Genomic DNA, 19,973 nt, shown 5'->3' with positions numbered 1-19,973 from the left:
AAGGTCTTGTTTTGTACAGGTTTTACAGTATTCAATTGTGATTTTTCTTTCATTCGTCAATATTATGAAATCAACGCCGTCAGCGTTTGACAGGTTTCGACGTTCGCATAACTTTTATTATGTTAATGTAATCGTTTTATTGAAAAATATTTGAACTTTACATCTTTGAAAGATTTTCGCATAACCCAGGTTCCGGCTTTCGCAGGTTTCACTGTATTATTATTTTATTTAATTAACTAAATTATATAGGAAATGTTATTATTCTTATATTGATATAGTGATTTGTAGGATAGAAATACTTTTACGGACTATTTTGTTTAAATAATTGATTTATGCAAATTAATGCGCTTTAAATTTTGTTAAGCGTGGCATTTTATGGCTTTAATGAGTACTATTTTCAATTATTATAACATATTTTGCTGAATTTATTTTAAAATTTAGGATAAAGGTATTGTATAGTGGCAAACATTATTCTCCTCACGTAATCAGTAATAGAGAGTTTGAGCATTATATTATGCTTTACACTTATAGTCTAGCATTAGACATTATAGCAGCGTTAGCGAAGTAAATCGTTATATATATAACATTACATACATTAAAATATGCATGTACTGTACAGTACAGTACAGTACATAAAATACTTACGACGGCTCCACAACGTAGTCTGTACACGGCTTACACGTGGATTGAGATACTGTTTGTATTCTCTCTTCAATTACCATATTTGATGGCGTAGAGGGCATTTTTCCGTAAAAGACTCAAAAATTCCCTTGAGTATGTTAAGAACAAGCTCCGGAAGGATAATGTTTATCCTAGAAGCTGACTATCGTATACTACATTGTAGGCTTGGCCGAAACGATAGACCATATTATCATTCAAATAAATTTTTACCCGAGTATTACATACTTCTGGTATATTTTATCTCTGGGTTTAATGAATCAATAGAACTTTTCAATCTCGTATCAGTTACGCCTTTCCAGGTTAAGGATGTTACCTATTTTTAAAGCTCTTCATCTGATAGTTGAAATACACAAAATACAAACACTTCTTACACCGATGAATAAATATTCGTGATTTCCCTAGAAGCTACCGCTACGTCACTAACGACAAAGTTCAAAATATAGCACGTACAGAAAACAAAAAAGGCTTCGGAATTTGGTTTAAAATTGGTCTTTGGACACTGAAATGGGTACCTTGCGTATTTCCTTCATTAGCGTAACCTCACCTACACACATATTTAACTTTTTGGCCTAATGACTCCAGTTCTTGCAGTATTTATCTAGTCAAACCATTTTTAGAAGTTAATTTCATAGGCAAAACTCTGCTAAAATATTATTTGGGTAAATATACGAAATAACCAAAGACATTCGCTTGAATCTGTTGATATCAGGGATTCGATCTAAAATTATACTATAATATTTATGAGCGTTAGTATTGATAATAACATTTGTCCCATTACACAAGGATTATTTTGTATATCTTTATTTAGATCAGGCCTGGCCAACCCAAATTGTTTCGCGGGCCACTTTGATCACGCGTAAGATTACGGTGGGCCACAATTTAGGCAAACATGCTTTTAAAAAAGTAAAGCAAATACAAACTGAATAAGATTTTATTGTTATACCAAGAGTTCGTACTCGCACTTGTGCATTAAAACAATGGCATATGCTAATTTTCATTTAATTGTTTTCGTATACACATAACGGGAAACAAATGTTTTAATAGATATATAATATCGCTTAGTGGGCCACACTATTTAACGTGACAAGCCGCGGGTTGGACAAGCTTAATTTAGATAATGCGAAGATTCTCGGATGACCTTCTTAAATGTTAACTTGTAACAGGGTCAAATTTTCATAGTAACTCCAACACTTTTTTTATTATCGTTGTTTGTTGCAAACATTTTATCAGAACGTTCTCTCGATTCTAAAAGCTGTATAACTGAAATTATTCTTTTTAATACATTTCATCAATGTTGCCGTTGAAGTTCTAACATTCTAGCAAATAGCCATTTTCTATAATCAACAGAAAACTAGCAGAATATCGCATTTCTTTGTCTGTCTTGTTAAAAAATATCACTTTCACTGCAGTCTGACGAGGCCCAAATAAAAACAAAAGACCGTCAATTGACGTATTTACATTGATAAATTATTAAAATAAGCCAACGAAGTAAATTATTCACATGTTGTATATGGAAATGAATACAAATTTCAATATGAGATTTGAAAAAGCCGCCCTATTAAAAGTGCTCCCGAGTGGACCGCCTTGCCACCTCACGCCACGCACCTGCCCTCTGTATACTGAAAATTCACGTTTTAATTGTATTATTGCCTCGATCAATTAAATTATTCTAGAAAAATTCGTGGATTTGTAAGACAAAATTTCATTTAATAAATCTGTAATGATTTTGTGTGAGCCTCTCAAAACACTTTCTCCCGAGTACCTCTACTTTTTCTTGCTTGTATCTCGGCTAAAATTTTATTTTTTAACCATCAAGTTTGAAGCAATCTCAAATGTCCCATTTGTTATAATGTAATACCTATATACAGACTCCTGAATAATATGTAATACCGCTCTCTTCGCTTAATGGTAGTGGTAACGTGTATTTGCTGCATACCACACGAGAAATGCATCTTTAGTTTATGAAAATTTCGTGTTTGTTAAAATAAACCCCTATACTTCAGGTTTACGATGCATACGCAAAGTATGGTTGTCCGTCGTTTAAAGCACCTGCAATTAAAATCATGCAAAAACATCTATATTTTGTAGCTATTCAGATACATTGTTCCCCTAACCACAGTGATGAAACCTTGTTTGCATTCATGTTTTCACATAAGAAAGCTTAATTTTTCACATAAGTCGATAACATAACTCCTAATTAAGGAAATAAAATTACTTAAAACAAAATAATCGTCTAGAAATCTTCGATTTATTAAATACGTTCTTCATCATTAATGGTTGGAATGTATTTTGCATGAACTATAATGAAGTTTACCAATTACAGTTGTTTATTGTAGTTTCAAAGAAAACGGATGAGCCTGAAAACGAATTTAAACTGTATAAAGAGTTACCAACAATCTCAAGTTTGTCACTTCTTTGGAATTTTCTCTTCTGCCCTAATAAAGCGCAAAATTATGAAATACTCTGTGGCTCATGTAAGTATTCGTCATCTCTTCTTTGTCTAGCGATAATATTAATGTTGAAAAATTTAATTTTTAGATGATTTAAAGAAAAGTCTATAAAATATTGAGTCTTGAGTCTTTTGAGTATTATTGTAAATGATTCTTTACTAAATATGTATAGATATTTGCGTAATTTAATAAACTAGAAGTGTTTGAAAAAGTAAGAGATTGTGGATTTCCTTTAAAAAGATAGAAATGTGGAAACGTGTTTATTAAAAATCGTATTAATACGCTTAATAAAACACACTTCATACTGCTAAGAATAGTATGAAGTGTGCACTAGCACACAAGTAGACGAGTGGATAAAGCCACTGAATTCACTTACGCATGTATACACAAAAATATGTATACTTACATACAGTGCATATCATATGTAAACACAGGTATACACACAAACATTCAAATATCAGCAAATACAATAGATACATCTAGTTGATCTTTTAAAACAATTATTGGACTACAAATTGCAAACAATTGCAGACCTGTTTATTTTCGGTCATCATACTATTTCTTTGTCTGTTCTTTGTTAATCTAGAAAACGAAATTAGATTGATGACCGGTAGGACTCGAATATTATCAGAAGTTTGATGCACAGAGAAAACATAATCGTAAAAAAATAAGACCAGATACGGAAATCTTAGAGTATAGAGACCACGATTAATTTACATTATAATATAATTATATATTGCAACCCGGCTAATCGAGTTTTCTATTTTTCCTATATTTTTACTTAAGTTGCCGTTTATTTTTCAAGTTATGCTTCAGTATGGACTGGGAATTTGTATGATGAACTTGGAGGAAAAATTAGCAAGATTTACCTGGGGTGGACATAAGTACTTTATGTTTTATCATCCAGAATCGGCTCAGGTATTGAGAATTGTTTAATACCGAATTAAATTTTAATTTACTTCGTGTAATTTATAACATTTATATATAAATGTATAGGAAGTTCTAAAGAGTGCTACAATCATCAATAAAGACTGGGTTTATGATATCCTTCATCCTTGGCTAGGACAGGCTCTTCTTACAAGGTAAGGCAGATACATTTTAAAGACAATTTAATAATAAATTTTTTGTAACAATTATATTTATTAGTACAAACGATAAATGGAGAAATAGAAGAAAATTGATAACTCCTTGTTTCAATTTTCGAGTTCTCGAAGATTTTCAAGATATATTTAATGAACAATCGAATATTTTAGTAGAAAAGTTAAAGAAACAAGCGGAAAATGGCGAATTTGATATTGTTGATGTGGTTAATCTTTGCGCTCTCGACATAATCGGAGGTAGGAACTCACAAAACGTAAACATTGGATGGCTCATCAAAATTATTATAGTTGATTACGTATTGTGCTTATTACTTTAATAGAAACGGCCATGGGGGCACATGTCCATTCTCAATCCCAAGAGGATAATGCCTACGCTCATGCAATTCAAGAGTAAGTTGTCTGAAAGAATACATTTCTGTTATATTACTGTTACCACCTTTATTGTCGGAACGTAGTGACGACTAATACTTGACTTCGTGCATTCCTTGTCCGCAGAATAACTCTGGAATGAGTTGTCCGATCTTGATGAAATTTTCTACGACGACTCATCATCACTCGAGGATGAAGTTGATTAAAATTTCAACTTTCAAAAATGATCCGTTTTTGTAGAACTGGATATAGGTGTTTTTCTTCAGTATGGATCATTTTTGAGAGTTGAAATTTTAATCAGTTCGTCCTTGAGTGATGTCGAGTCGTCGTGGAAAATTTCATCAAGATCGGACAACTCATTCTAGAGTTATTTTGTTGACAAGGAATGCATGAAGTCAAGTGTTAGTCGCTTCCTGCACGCACGTGTAGAAACGCCATCTGGTGGTCGGAAAATATGACAAGCATTAAAACGGTAATTTTGAAAGGTAAATGTTGTCGCTAACTGGACACACAACAAATATAAAGAATCTTTATAGAATAATAAGTTTAAACAAGTCTTCTTTTTAAAACGTGGAGCAGCAGCGATCAATATTGATGGCTTTACGATCCATTCTCTCCTTCGTCTTCCTATCGTTAGTACGAAATTTCGATCTCTAAATGGAGAAGCTGCGCAGAGATTCCAAATTGAGATGAAGTCGCTCAAATTCATCATCATGAAATGTCAATGATTGGTGCAAGAATGCTTTACATGATCGAGAGAAGATTGAGAGAGATAAACCCCGAGAAAGACGAGCCTTTTGGTGGATTCTTTATCTATTTGTTTGGTGATTTTCGTCAGCTTCCTCTTGTTAAAGACACTCCTCTCTACTCGAGTTTTTTTACGATGTAATGTCCCAACAAAGTAGATTCGCATTTGATTCTTTTGAGAAGTTCATTGAACTTAGTAATTCTCATAGACAAAATAGCGCAGATAGTTCCTTCACGGATGTCTTACAACATCTAGCTTCGGATGATTTCTCTGATACAGATCTGAACATTCTGACGACAAGAAATCGGGACTGTTAATTCAAAGATTAACTTGATCAGTTCCAAACGGCAGTAGAGCTATATCAAACAAACGAGCAAGTTAAACAAAGCAATGAAGACTACTTGCAATCAACTGGATGCTCTTTTGCTTATATAGCAGGGGTGGGCAAGCAAGAGTTCAGTGGGAGCCGAAATGTAAATTTTGCAAAATGCATGGGAGCCGCAGTTCTGTACTATCGTGGTGGATAGTATGGTAAGGCTGGAAAGGATAGCACTTTCAGCAAGAGCCGCATGTAACTCAAAAAGAGCCGCACTTGCCCATGCTTGTTATATATTATCTGAAAACACTCTAGATATTGCCCTGCCTTCGTCCACAGATGACTCAGCTCTTGGTCTCTCCGAGTATTTGAATCTCTCTCAGTTAACGCCAGAATCATGCCGAGAGTCAACTTATGGGTGCAAGGGGGTCTCGTCAATGGTTTACTAGGAACTATACGCTACATTATATATGCTCCTAATACTTGCTCTCCAGCTCTTCCTCTGCTTATTTTAGTGGAATTCGATAGTTATCAGGGACCTTTCATCTATGATAATCTGTTTCCAATAATCCTCATAACAGGCACTTCGAACGATGGCAGTATATTGCCATCTCGTAGACAGTTTCCCCTTACCTTAGCGTACTCGATGACTATACATAAATCACAGGGATTAACTCTTCCAAAAATCAAAATAGATATAGGGAAAAAAGAAACAGCTATCGGTCTTATCTATGTTACACTGAGTACAGTGAAAAAATAACTGACAGTATTTTTAAAGAGTTACAATAAAGATCGCAAAGAGTCAATCTGTAAGTCCAAGGCCTATAGTGATAAACAGAATTTCATGAGACATTGGCATAGCAATTAATTAATGGCTTATTCTGACCTTATATTTGTACCTTTAAATGATCCAATAGAAATCATATATATTGTTGAGAACGAATGATTCTTTGTTTCTTTTTTCCTCATAATCTAGAAAATAAAGGTGCGGGTAGCTTCGTTCCGACTACACGCTGATGTAGCGTTACTTAACTAGTTATAGTTAAATAATCTAAAGTCTAATAACCAATTTATGACAACTGTTGTGTAAGATTTTTGTTTCATGCAATTCAAGAGTAAGTTGTCTGAAAGAATACATTTCTGTTATATTACTGTTTCCACCTTGATTATAGTTAAATAATCTAAAGTCTAATAATCAATTTATGACAACTGTTGTGTAAGATTAATACATGACAACTGTTGTGTAAGATTTTTCAATTAAACTTATTCAATATTTAAACGTTACATACACACAAGAAAATAATACCATTAAAAGTGCAATTATTCCTTGATACTTGGATTAATTAGTTCCTGAAATAAGCCATATATGTACAATTCAACTGTGTAAAGAAAATAAATTATTTGCTGAAAGAGATTATTAAGAATTCATGCCAAATCGTAATTTTTACATTTATATTCTCTTGTAAGGAGTTAAAACGATGGAAATTAAGAAATCAAATTGAATAAAGCGTTTATTGAATAATTATTAATTAACTAGCAGGTAGGCCCGGCGTTGCTCGGGCAAAAGTAACGATAGCAAAGATTAAAATTATTACATTATAGTCAAAAAAAAGAGTACTTTCAACAAACTAAGTATTTCGAAAGAAAGGCCGAATTTGAAAATCGAAAGTTCTAATATTGTTCGATTTTCACGACGTGTTCTGATTATATCGTTCGATTTTCATCGAATGTTCTAAAAAAGAAAGGTCGAGAAAAACTGAACTAATCTGTCTAAATTTGAAAATCGAATATGTTCTACCAAATTACTCTTTTTCTTTGTTCTTTTTTTTCCAGCGCCCGTAAATCTTCCACGTCGCTTTCTCTTGTTCTCCATTGTTACTTAACACTTTGGTACTTAAATCTGGTACCCAAACTGTGCACCAAATTTCAACTTTCAACTCCTAACCGTTTGAGCTCTTAACATTTCCATTGTTACATAACAGTTCCATTGTTGACACTTCCATTCTTAACGCTGCCATTGTTGACACCTCCATTGTAACTTAACACTTCTATTGTTACTTTATACTTACATTGTTACTTAACACTTACATTGTTGATGGAAGTGTTAAGACTTAATTCTGTCACTCTCCCCGTGGGGAGGAATTTCGAAAAATCCCTTTACAGTGTGCGTCCTCGTGACGTACCCTAACTGTGTACCAAATTTAAACTTTCAACTCCTAACCGTTTGGGCCTTACGCTGATTATTATTATTATTATTATGTTGGGTTAAGTGAGATATACTCGATTAACAACGCTGGCTGTGTACTATGTCAGACCAAAGTCAAGGCATAGTCACGAAAACAAAAATTAAAGAAGTGTATTAATGTGTGTGTTTGTATTCAGGAATTTTCTCACAATATGACATGTATTTAATATAGTGGCCTTCTGTAGTGTGATGTATGTGTTTCTATTCAATTGTAATGTGCCCAGGCTTTTGTGTAGTGTGTGTGGTATGACACCTGTAGAGGAGAGAACAACAGGTATAATAAGCACTCTATCCATCCTCCACAGATGCCTTATTTCCTGGGCGAGTTCTGTGTACTTGCTAATTTTTTCAGTGCATGCGTTTTGTATATTGTGAGTGTTTGGAATGGATATGTCTATAATGTATGTGATTTCTATTGTGTTTGTCAATGAGTGTGATGTCTGGTCTGTTGTGGTAAATTGTTTTATTTGTGATTATGGCTCTGTCGTAGTACATTTTGTGCGTGTTGTTTTCCAATACTGTCTGTGGAATGTATTTGTAGTATGGTTCGTGGATGTCTACTAATTTGTGTTTCCTTGCAAGCTCTTGGTGTATTATATTTGCTACTTGATCATGTCTGTGTAAATAATCTGTCTGTGCCAAGAGCTTGCAACCAGAGGTGATGAGTTGTATAGTTTCTGGCATGACGTGACATTTTCTGCATGTGTCATTTGTGAGTGTTGCATCTTTGAGTATGTGTTTTCCGTAGTTTTTAGTATTTATGACCTGATCCTCTATGGCAATCCTAGAATCCTTCCATCTTCCCAAAGAGACTTCCCCGAGCTAACCAGCTGTTTTACGCAGTTTTGTCAACAAAATCCTGGGCCAGATCATAAGGATGCCTGCCATGGAGTGCCTTTCGAGCCCACGATTGCTTAATGGTGTCTATGCGTTTTATATGTTGTGTTGTGTCCATATGATGTGAGTGTAAGTTTAATGGTGTGTTATTTGAGTCTGCTAGAGTTACTGCTTTATGTAATTGTGATGTTTCTTGTTTTTTGTAGAAAAACTCTCGCAGTGACTGTATTTGTTTGTAGTGAAGGTTAACTATGTCAATCAGGCCACGTCCGCCATCTTTACGTGGAAGGGTTAATCTTTCTGTGGCGGATTTAGGATGATGTTGTTTATGCTTAGTAAGTGTTGTTCTTGTTTTCCTTTGGAGTTGCTCAAGATCTGTGTGAGTCCAATGTATAACTCCAAAAGAATATGTGAGTACTGGGATGACATATGTGTTTATTGCTTTAACTGTGTGTTTTGCATTTAATTGTGTTCTGAGAATAGCATTTAACCTACTTTGGTATTCTTTAATTAATCTTTGCTTTATTTGTGTATGTTCTGTTAGTTTGGCCTGTTGGAATCCTAAATACTTGTAGAACTCGCCCTCTTCCATGGATTCAATAATGTCTCCATTTCCAAGTGCAAAATCTTCTTTCTTCAGGATTCCTTTTTCTATGTGAAGTGTTTTGCATTTATCTAGGCCAAATTCCATTTGTATGTCCTTGGTGTATGAATGTGTGATTTGTAGGAGTTGATGAAGTTGTTTTTGTGTGGATGCATAAAGTTTTATGTCATCCATGTACATGAGATGTGACAGTGTAAACTGTGTTGTTTTTTCGTGTCTGATATTGTAACCATATTGCGTGTTGTTTAACATGTTGGATAATGGGTTCAGGGCTAAGCAGAACCAGAGAGGACTCAAGGAATCTCCTTGAAAAATTCCTCGCCTAATAAAAATTTGGTTTGTTTGTATGGAAGTGTTACTAACCCTGAGATGTAGTGTTGTTCTCCAGTGCTGCATAGTGTTTTGAAAGAATGCAATGAGTGATGGATGTATTTTGTACATGTGTAGAATATGTAGCAGCCAACTGTGTGGAACACTGTCGAATGCTTTTCTGTAGTCTATATATGCCATGTGTATGTTTCTGTGTTGTTTGTGTGCTTGCCGTAGAATGACTGAATCTATGAGTAACTGTTCTTTGCATCCCCTGTGATTTCTACGACAACCTTTTTGTTGTTCTGTTAGAATGTCGTGTTCTTCAACATGTTTGTATATTTTGTTTGCGATACAGGATGTCAATAATTTGTAGAGTGTTGGAAGACATGTAATTGGTCTGTATTGTGTGGGGTCTGTGGTATTGTTGTTTTTAGGTTTCATGTAGGTGATGCCCTGAGTAAGAAAATTTGGCATGTCTTGTGGATTGATGATGATGTGTGTTAGATGTTTAGCTAGTTCCTGGTGCAGTGATGTAAACTTTTTGTACCAGAAATTGTGAATGTTGTCTACACCAGGTGTCTTCCAGTTGTGTGTTCTGTTAACAGTGTATTGGAAATCATGTATGTTTATTTCAGCACAGGGCATAGTTGGTATGTTGTGCAAGTTTCTGTTCTCCTCCTCGATCCAGCCTGCATCAGCATTGTGCGTGACAGCACTGGACCAAAGAGAAGACCAATATGTTGTAAGTTCTTCTTCTGTTGGTGTGCCACTGTGCTGTGTATCAGTGTTTGCATTGTTATTAATTTGTCTGTAAAAGAGTTTTTCATTGTTTGTAAATAATTTATTTTGTTGCTTTCGTAGTGTACATGTTTTGTATCGTTTGAGTCTACGTGCTTTGGCAGCAAGTTTTTGTTTTAGTGTATCAATGTATTCTGTAATGTGTGTGTTGTGATGTGCATGTTTTGTGTGTGTTTTTATTTTCTTGAAAATGTTTTTGAGCTGTTTCTTAATTTGGGTGTTATGTTGTTTATAGTGTATTGTGTCAGTCTGCTTAATTGCTGTCTAATGTCATTTATTTGTGATTCTATTCTTCTCTGCCAGGCAGGCTTGTAGTAAAATTGTTTTTTGTGTATTTGTCTGTGATTGTACTTTCAATCCATGGTGTGTCACTACTGTGACTGCCAGAGCATAGACTAATGTATGAATGTCTGAGAGTGTAGAAATTGAATGAATGTAGTGTGGTAGTAAGTGAGTGTTTACATAATTTAGTGTTTTTCCTACTTCTTTGACGTGTTGGTTTTTGGTATTCGTGGTCGTTGTGTGGGATCTGTGCATGTATATTTAGTGAGTGTTTCCTGAAATATAAGTGAGAGCGTATTAACTAAATCCATGTCTATGTTATCAGTGATGGATGAGGAAGTGTCTGTAGTATCATTAGTGGTAATTGTTGTATGTGTATTATTATCAATGCTTGTTGCTGGATTATCCTGACAGGTTACATGATCTTCATTAATGTTAAATGTTTCTGTCTGTTGATGTATTTGATCAGCAACCTGTTGTTTGATAAGTTCAAGTGTTGTTTGTGGGATAAGGTTGTTGTGTATAATTGTTCTTTTTTGATTAACAACCTTTTGTTCGGTGAGAGTGAGATGAGGATGCTGTTGTGTGAATCTATAGTGTAGTTGTTGTCTGTAATCTGTTATGTTTGTTACGAGTTTTGTGATGGTGTAGTAAGTACGGATGATAAACTCGTTCATTTCTACTGTCCATTTAATCCGTTGGCCTGGTTTTCCAGCCTTTGTGGTCTGTGAATGCATTGCCACAGAAACAGCAAGGCTGGGTTGGTTCCTCCCATGTGTTAAGGGCATTGCAGTAGCCATGCTGGGGCCGGTGCTGCTTTTGCCACCGGAAACCAAGGGAGACTGTGTCCTATTTATCGAACGTGAGCCTCTGCCTAACCCACGAACGCGGACCTTGTTAACCCGGGCGACGTCCAAGCCAATATCATACTTTCATCTGGTTATTACCATAATAAATATTTTCACAGAATGTGGGTGTGGTCACTCTTAGCTTCATTTCTCTCCATAGACCTTACTGGCATGGGTGTCCCTACCAGAAGCTTGTGCTCCAGCCTGCATTGCCCTATGGACCAGTAAAATTACTGGGATTTCTTACCACGACCAGGTTGTGACCACGGGATAGTTATTATTATTATTATTATTATCAACTCGTCTCGATTATATATATAGATTGAATATTGAGTACTGTGTAGTTGCATTCGAAAATGATAACAAAATCTTGTCACATAATAGAAAAGAGTTATTATACAGAGTTTATACTAATTAACAAAACAACCCTACAGAAAAATCTACCAACAAGTTACGTAATTTTCCTGGCTGTTATTACATTTTGTTTAAATAAAAATTTATATATTATTAACCATTATAAATAAATGAATAAAATTGCGTTTCGTTGCATCTGTTATAAGATTTTTCTATATTTTTATTATTATAAAATGGTAAAACGGTTAATTTAGAGTGTAGAGCTGACTTTTATTTTTAAAAATGTGTAAATGGTAACATGTAAAATTGTCAAAAAGTCTGCCCCACTCGAGATATGACATGTGTCCAACGTCTATTTTTCTACAACTTTAACCTGCAATCTTAAAAATTTAATAACATCAATGCAGAAGCTACTATGCGAAATTTCGGGTTTTAATCTTTATCTCATGACAAAATACAGGACAAATCTGTAACAAAACGTGAAGATTTACATAAAATAGAAAAAACTGAATAATTCAAACTGGACATGATAAGAAATAAATGCACTTGTGATGTAAACATAACAGCAAGTAAAGTAAAAGCCTTAACTGTATTATTTATAACTGTAGAATAAATTTGTCTTAACACTTGTTGAAAGTCATTGAGTGCAAAAGGTATTAGCTGTTATTATAGATTTTCATTTAAAATACTTCGTTATAAACAATGTAGTACTTTACGTTTATTGTATTATAAAAAAAAAATGTTTGTAAATTTTAAAAATAAAATAGTTTCAGATAAAAAGAGGAGTAAAAAGAAACTACTCTTTTATAACCGACTTCGAGTGATTAGCGAACGAATGATTAACAACAGATACTACTTTCTACTAGAACCAAATTTTTGTTGTTTGTTACTTTTAAAATCTCCAATTGCATTTCGCTTTAGCCTCTTTAGTGGATAATCCAACAACAAACAACTTGTTCATTTTATACTGGTTATTCTTTCGCAGCATGCATCTACTTTTATCCCGACATTTTGGTTTATCAAATTTACATATTTCACAATACAAAAATGTTCTATAACTCTTCTTTTAAACCAGTTTTCTACTTTATACAATATTTTTACATCATTCCTATCAATATTACAATGAGAATCACTGCAGTGTTGGTACCAAGGTGACTCCTGTCTTTTTAGAAGAATCGCAGATTCGTGTTCTATTAGGCGTATCTCGAGTTTTCTTCTCATTTCTCCAACGTATGATTTCGCGTGTAATTAAATACATGACAGTTTGTAAACTACTTCTGCGACATCGAGTTGATCTTTAATTATGTCTTGTTTTTTGGTGTCGATAACATTAATTATATTAGACAATTTATTTTTCTGCTTGGCCACTACACATAAAAAATTTTTTAAACATAAGTTTATATCGTTCATAAAGATGATATATATAAGGAATTTTTACATAAACATTACTATTTACTTTATTTTTACATTGTATCTATAATTTATAAAGGAATTGTACCATTTACAGATTTTACTTTTTGGATAGTCATTTAATAAATACTTTTTAAATAGTTGTTTTATCTCTTTATCGATGTGTTCTTGTAAAGATGTTCTGTTTAACAGTTTCCTCAGTTTCATAATGAAAACATTTTTTTTTTAGTATCTGCAGAACAATATGATTTATAATTAACAATTTATCCTGTATTACATATTTTCTCATACTTACGAAACACCAACTGTGTTTTCTCCGTTTTATGGTGATATCCAAGTAGTTTATTTCTTGATTCTGCTGTAATTCACTTGTAAACTTTAAATTATGATTGGATTTATTTGCGTAATCTTTAATTTCATAGAGTGTAACTGTATATGAGTCAAATATGATCAATATATCATCTACATAGCGAGTATAAAACGCAATACCGGGAACTTGTGATATATTTTCATTAATTGGTTTCATACAGATCTCGGCTAATATTGATAGGAATAATGTAAAAATATTGTATAAAGTAGAAAACTGGTTTAAAAGAAGAGTTATAGAACATTTTTGTATTGTGGAATATGTAAATTTGATAAACCAAAATGTCGGGATAAAAGTAGATGCGTGCTGCGAAAGAGTAACCAGTATAAAATGAACAAGTTGTTTGTTGTTGCATTATCCACTGAAGAGGCTAAAGCGAAATGCATTTGGAGATTTTAAAAGTAACAAACAACGAAAATTTGGTTCTAGTAGAAGGTAGTATCTGTTGTTAATCATTCGTTCGCTAATCACTCGAAGTCGGTTATAAAAGAGTGATTTCTTTTTACTCGTCTTTTTATCTGAAAATATTTTAAAATATTATCAATCCCATTGTTTTTTTAAGTTTTTTAACTTTTTATTGAACAATAATTATTGTATTATACGTAAGGCAATTTAAATAACCTTGTTCCGTGTATATCTAAACATGGAAAGTTAAAAAAAAAAACATATTTTAATTTCAAACAGTATTACTTCTTCCGCTGTTCAATGGTTCACAAAACCGTGGTATTGGTTTTCTCCTATCTTTAATCTAAGTCCCTTGGGAAGGAAATTCAATAAAGGCATCGAAGTTGTTCATCAATTCGATAGAAAAGTAAGTCTAAATCTTAATATCTACCATAATTAATTAAGTTAAGACGTCAAATACTTGATTAACTTATTCTGTCGAGGTTAACTAACGAATTTGTGAAATGTAAATAAATTTTCCATGTTCTTTACTTGGGAGATGTAAAGAAAATTAGAGGAATAACCATTTGATCTTAATTAAGAATATCAAAATTTTATAAATTACCTGTTTATTATATATATACATATACAGTAGAGCGTCGATAAGTGGAACGTCGGTAAGTGGAATGGCCGGAAAGTGGAACGATTTTCAGTCGGACTGTGTCGTGCTGAATCGAATGTTTTTGATACTAAATTTACTTCTAAAGTATAATTTTCATGTTTTTTATATTCTTTAATATATTATTTTGTTTGTACAAAATGCAGAAATAATTTTTAACGATACGATAGCCTCGATGATTATTATAAAAGTTTTCGTTAGGCTTAAAATCGACGAAAATTCAACACGAAGCGACACGCAACGGAGAAAAATTCAACAGGAAGCGATATGCAACGGAGAAAAATTTGAACATCAAACAGGTTAATGTATTTTTTCGTACAAAGTCGGAAACTGGAACAAATCATTAATTGGAAAGACCCCAGTCTCCAATTGGTTCCACTTACGACGCTCTACTGTATATATATATATATATATATATATAATAATAATAATAATAATAATAATAATAATAATAATAATAATAACCCCACACAATACAGACCAATTACATGTCTTCCAACACTCTACAAATTATTGACATCCTGTATTGCAAACAAAATATACAAACACGTTGAAGAACACAACATTCTAACAGAACAACAAAAAGGTTGTCGTAGAAACCACAGGGGATGCAAAGAACAGTTACTCATAGATTCAGTCATTCTACGGCAAGCACACAGACAACACAGAAACATACACATGGCATATATAGACTACAGAAAAGCATTCGACAGTGTTCCACACAGTTGGCTGCTACATATCCTACACATGTACAAAATACATCCATCACTCATTGCATTCTTTCAAAACACTATGCAGCATTGGAGAACAACACTACATCTCAGGGCCCATAACACTTCCATACAAACAAACCAAATTTTTATTAGGCGAGGAATTTTTCAAGGAGATTCCTTGAGTCCTCTCTGGTTCTGCTTAGCCCTGAACCCATTATCCAACATGTTAAACAACACGCAATATGGTTACAATATTAGACACAAAAAAACAACACAGTTTACACTGTCACATCTCATGTACATGGATGACATAAAACTTTATGCATCCACACAAAAACAACTTCATCAACTCCTACAAATCACACATTCATACACCAAGGACATACAAATGGAATTTGGCCTAGATAAATGCAAAACAGTTCACATAGAAAAAGGAATCCTGAAGAAAGAAGATTTTGCACTTGGAAATGGAGACGTTATTGAATCCATGGAAGAGGGCGAGTTCTACAAGTATTTAGGATTCCAACAGGCCAAACTAACAGAACATACACAAATAAAGCAAAGATTAATTAAAGAATACCAAAGTAGGTTAAATGCTATTCTCAGAACACAATTAAATGCAAAACACACAGTTAAAGCAATAAACACATATGTCATCCCAGTACTCACATATTCTTTTGGAGTTATACATTGGACTCACACTGATCTTGAGCAACTCCAAAGGAAAACAAGAACAACACTTACTAAGCATAAACAACATCATCCTAAATCCGCCACAGAAAGATTAACCCTTCCACGTAAAGATGGCGGACGTGGCCTGATTGACATAGTTAACCTTCACTACAAACAAATACAGTCACTGCGAGAGTTTTTCTACAAAAAACAAGAAACATCACAATTACATAAAGCAGTAACTCTAGCAGACTCGAATAACACACCATTAAACTTACACTCACATCATATGGACACAACACAACATATAAAAAGCATAGACACCATTAAGCAATCGTGGGCTCGAAAGGCACTCCATGGCAGGCATCCTTACGATCTGGCCCAGGATTTTGTTGACAAAACTGCGTCAAACAGCTGGTTAGCTCGGGGATGCCTCTTTGGGGAGACGGAAGGATTCATGATTGCCATACAGGATCAGGTCATAAATACTAAAAACTACAGAAAACACATACTCAAAGATGCAACACTCACAAATGACACATGCAGAAAATGTCACATCATGCCAGAAACTATACAACACATCACCTCTGGTTGCAAGCTCTTGGCACAGACAGATTATTTACACAGACATAACCAAGTAGCAAATATAATACACCAAGAGCTTGCAAAGAAACACAAATTAGTAGACATCCACGAACCATACTACAAATACATTCCACAGACAGTATTGGAAAACAACACGCACAAAATGTACTACGACAGAGCCATAATTACAGATAAAACAATTTACCACAACAGACCAGACATCACACTCATTGACAAACACAATAAAATCACATACATTATAGACATATCCATTCCAAACACTCACAATATACAAAACGCATGCACTGAAAAAAATTAGCAAGTACACAGAACTCGCCCAAGAAATAAGGCATCTGTGGAGGATGGATAAGGTGCTTATTGTACCTGTTGTTCTCTCCTCTACAGGTGTCATACCACACACACTACACAAAAGCCTGGGCACATTAGAATTGAATAGAAACACATATATCACTCTACAGAAGGCCACTATATTGAATACATGTCATATTGTGAGAAAATTCCTGAATACAGACACACACACTGATACACTTCTTTAATTTCTGTTTTGGTTACTATGCCTTGACTTTGGTCCGGCATAGTACTTAGCCACCGGTGTTAACCGAGTATATCTAACTTAACCCAACATAATAATAATAATTATGCTTACTGTATTATTTATTATAAATTAATTTCTACAAATACGTTGTATTGTGTTATAAACACATTGTAGGTGATTCGAAAAAAGAAAGAAATGTTCTTAGAACAGATGAAAAAGAATAAGGTCATCGATGCTTTTGAAGAAAATAAAGAAGTGTTTAGAATTAAAAAGAGAAGAGCATTGTTAGATATGTTACTCTATCATCACATGAAAAATGGTACTTTATGTGAAGAAGATATCAGAGAGGAAGTGGATGGCATCATGCTAGCAGTGTGTATTTTACTGTAAAGACAACACTGTCATTCAGTTGTAAAATTTAAAATTGTAATATAAAATAATTTGTTATTTTTATTACTTTATATCAGGGTCATGATACTTCTACTATGGGCGTTAGTTGGACTCTGTACTTTTTGGGCCTTTATGGTGATTTCCAACAGAAAGTGTATGAAGAATTGTACCATATTTTCGGCGATGACGTCGAGAGAAAGATTACAACAAACGATTTAAAGAAAATGAAATATTTGGAATGTGTTATTAAGGTATTATTTTTACACACTTTTTTCTAGATTTTTGAAAATTGATAAGTTTGAATGTTTGAAAATAATATGAATTTGTATATATATTAATGCATGTTTTACATTAATATATATTGATAGCTCAAAAATATTATGTCTCCACATTGTAAGAAAACATTTGATATATAATCAATTATAAGTATTAATAATAATATATTTATAAATGATGTAATACAGTTTTTTTATGTAGGAAGCATTAAGAATATATCCGCCTGCTCCTTTTATATTTAGAAGAAATCCTTCATCGCTGAACGTTGGTAAGATTTAATCATGTTCTAATTTCTCCTTATTCCCATATGAAAAAACCAATTTTACCTCATGATGTTTCATAACAATCGTTTGTTGATCTAGTATACTAATTACACCTATACCTATTAGATTTTACTTATTATTTTCCAGTGAGGTCGAATTTTTGTTTAATAAGCTACAAAATTTGCATTATTAAACTTCCAGATTGTAAAATATGATTGTAATTCAATCGATCATATTTAAATCAAAAATTTATTTTCAAAATCTTGATAATGTAAAACAGAATAAAGTTATCAAAATAAAATTAAGTAATCTCTTATAGGTAATTAAAAGTTTACAATAAAAAGATATCAAACAGTCGAGTTGAAGCATGATACTATTACCTTACTCTTATACATTTACATCATATCATAAAGTTTAAAAATCTAGAATTACTTACAAAAAGTATCCTGAGCCTAGCAACATTGTATAAATAAATGAAAAAAAGAAATTATCACGATGTATATAAAGTTGGTGGTTGTGTTTGTAGTGATAACGAAGGAAATTGAAGGATCTTGAATAATTTATCAGCAGATGTCATTGGTTAGTCGAGATTTATTACAAGTTTCATCATAATCGTTTCTAAATCGTTCAAATGTGCCAAATGTCCGAAGCAATAAAAACTTTACTCTAGTCTCTTGAGGACACGGGTTCGAGTTCGTGTAGGAACGGTCTGAAACTTTTCATGGACGATCTGACCTGGATATATTCGGACACATACTACACCAGGATACGGGATGTTTTCATTAGTCCAAGACCCATACCCCACCAGCAATTCAAGATAATGCCCGTTTCCATTGTGAATTGTTCGAATGATGAATATGATTTAAAATGTCCCATTCATGTCCTCAAGCTGGAAATGATTTTAAAAAATCTGCGATTCATTCCGATAATGTTAAGTATAATAATGAAATTCAATGTCAGGTACAAAATGCATCTGACATAGAATTTCATTATGTAAAGGACCTTAATGATACTTTTCTAATTAAACTCGATGTAAGAATTTATGTATATCATTATATTTATTATCTTTATTGATTTGATGTTTAGAATTTTAAACTATTTATTTAAAATTAAATTATAATTTATAGACGGATATAATTTGCCAGCGAATTCATCTTACGTTATTTGCATTCACGCCATTCATCACAATCCTACTGTTTTCGAAAATCCCGAAGTGTTTGACCCGGACAGATTTCTACCAGAAAACTGCGAGAAGCGTAATCCGTTCGCCTTCCTGCCTTTCTCTGCAGGACCACGAAACTGTATCGGTAAGTAGCTGATGCATTTACTGTAATTTTTATACAGTAGTTTACGATGGAATTGTTTTTACCACAGGACAAAAATATGCAATGGTCGAGATGAAGACAATCTTAGCGAACGTACTTCGTCAGTTCAAAGTTCACTCTTTGGATCCTCGAGATAAAATTTTTGTGTCCGCTGACGTTGTGCTTCGCCCAATATTTGGAATAAGAATGACCATAGAGGGAAGAAATAAGAATTAAGTTGTCACAACAACACATTTTGTAAACTCTTTTTTCAGCTTGCATTTAATACATCAAAGTTGAAAAATCGAAATTATATTAGCATTCTATAAAGAAACAAGAGTGTGCTTCAATATATGTTTGAAGAGAACTCCTTGCACAGTGGATTACTCCGAATATTGTATTTCTATGAAGGAATTGGCTTCATATAATT

General features: G+C 33.4%; 1 protein-coding gene across 1 annotated transcript in view; it reads left to right on the top strand.

Annotated features, from left to right (window-relative positions):
- The window catches only part of LOC136980790 (cytochrome P450 4c3-like), a 25,136-nt gene extending 5,163 nt beyond the window's left edge, over positions 1 to 19,973 (top strand). Inside the window, exons 3-13 of the mRNA XM_067276984.1 lie at positions 3,018 to 3,155; positions 3,937 to 4,049; positions 4,128 to 4,213; positions 4,278 to 4,468; positions 4,552 to 4,621; positions 14,406 to 14,532; positions 17,485 to 17,682; positions 17,778 to 17,951; positions 18,178 to 18,244; positions 19,367 to 19,546; positions 19,614 to 19,973. Coding sequence (XP_067133085.1) covers positions 3,018 to 3,155; positions 3,937 to 4,049; positions 4,128 to 4,213; positions 4,278 to 4,468; positions 4,552 to 4,621; positions 14,406 to 14,532; positions 17,485 to 17,682; positions 17,778 to 17,951; positions 18,178 to 18,244; positions 19,367 to 19,546; positions 19,614 to 19,780 — 1,511 coding nt within the window. The 3' untranslated portion in view covers positions 19,781 to 19,973. The remainder of the gene's footprint in view (positions 1 to 3,017; positions 3,156 to 3,936; positions 4,050 to 4,127; positions 4,214 to 4,277; positions 4,469 to 4,551; positions 4,622 to 14,405; positions 14,533 to 17,484; positions 17,683 to 17,777; positions 17,952 to 18,177; positions 18,245 to 19,366; positions 19,547 to 19,613) is intronic.

This window comes from Centruroides vittatus, unplaced genomic scaffold (genome assembly GCF_030686945.1).
Source record: "Centruroides vittatus isolate TY-2023 unplaced genomic scaffold, ASM3068694v2 contig_724, whole genome shotgun sequence".
NCBI classification, from domain to species: domain Eukaryota; kingdom Metazoa; phylum Arthropoda; class Arachnida; order Scorpiones; family Buthidae; genus Centruroides; species Centruroides vittatus.
Note: the sequence above shows the minus strand (reverse complement) of the source record. Positions and strands in the feature narration are given on the sequence as shown.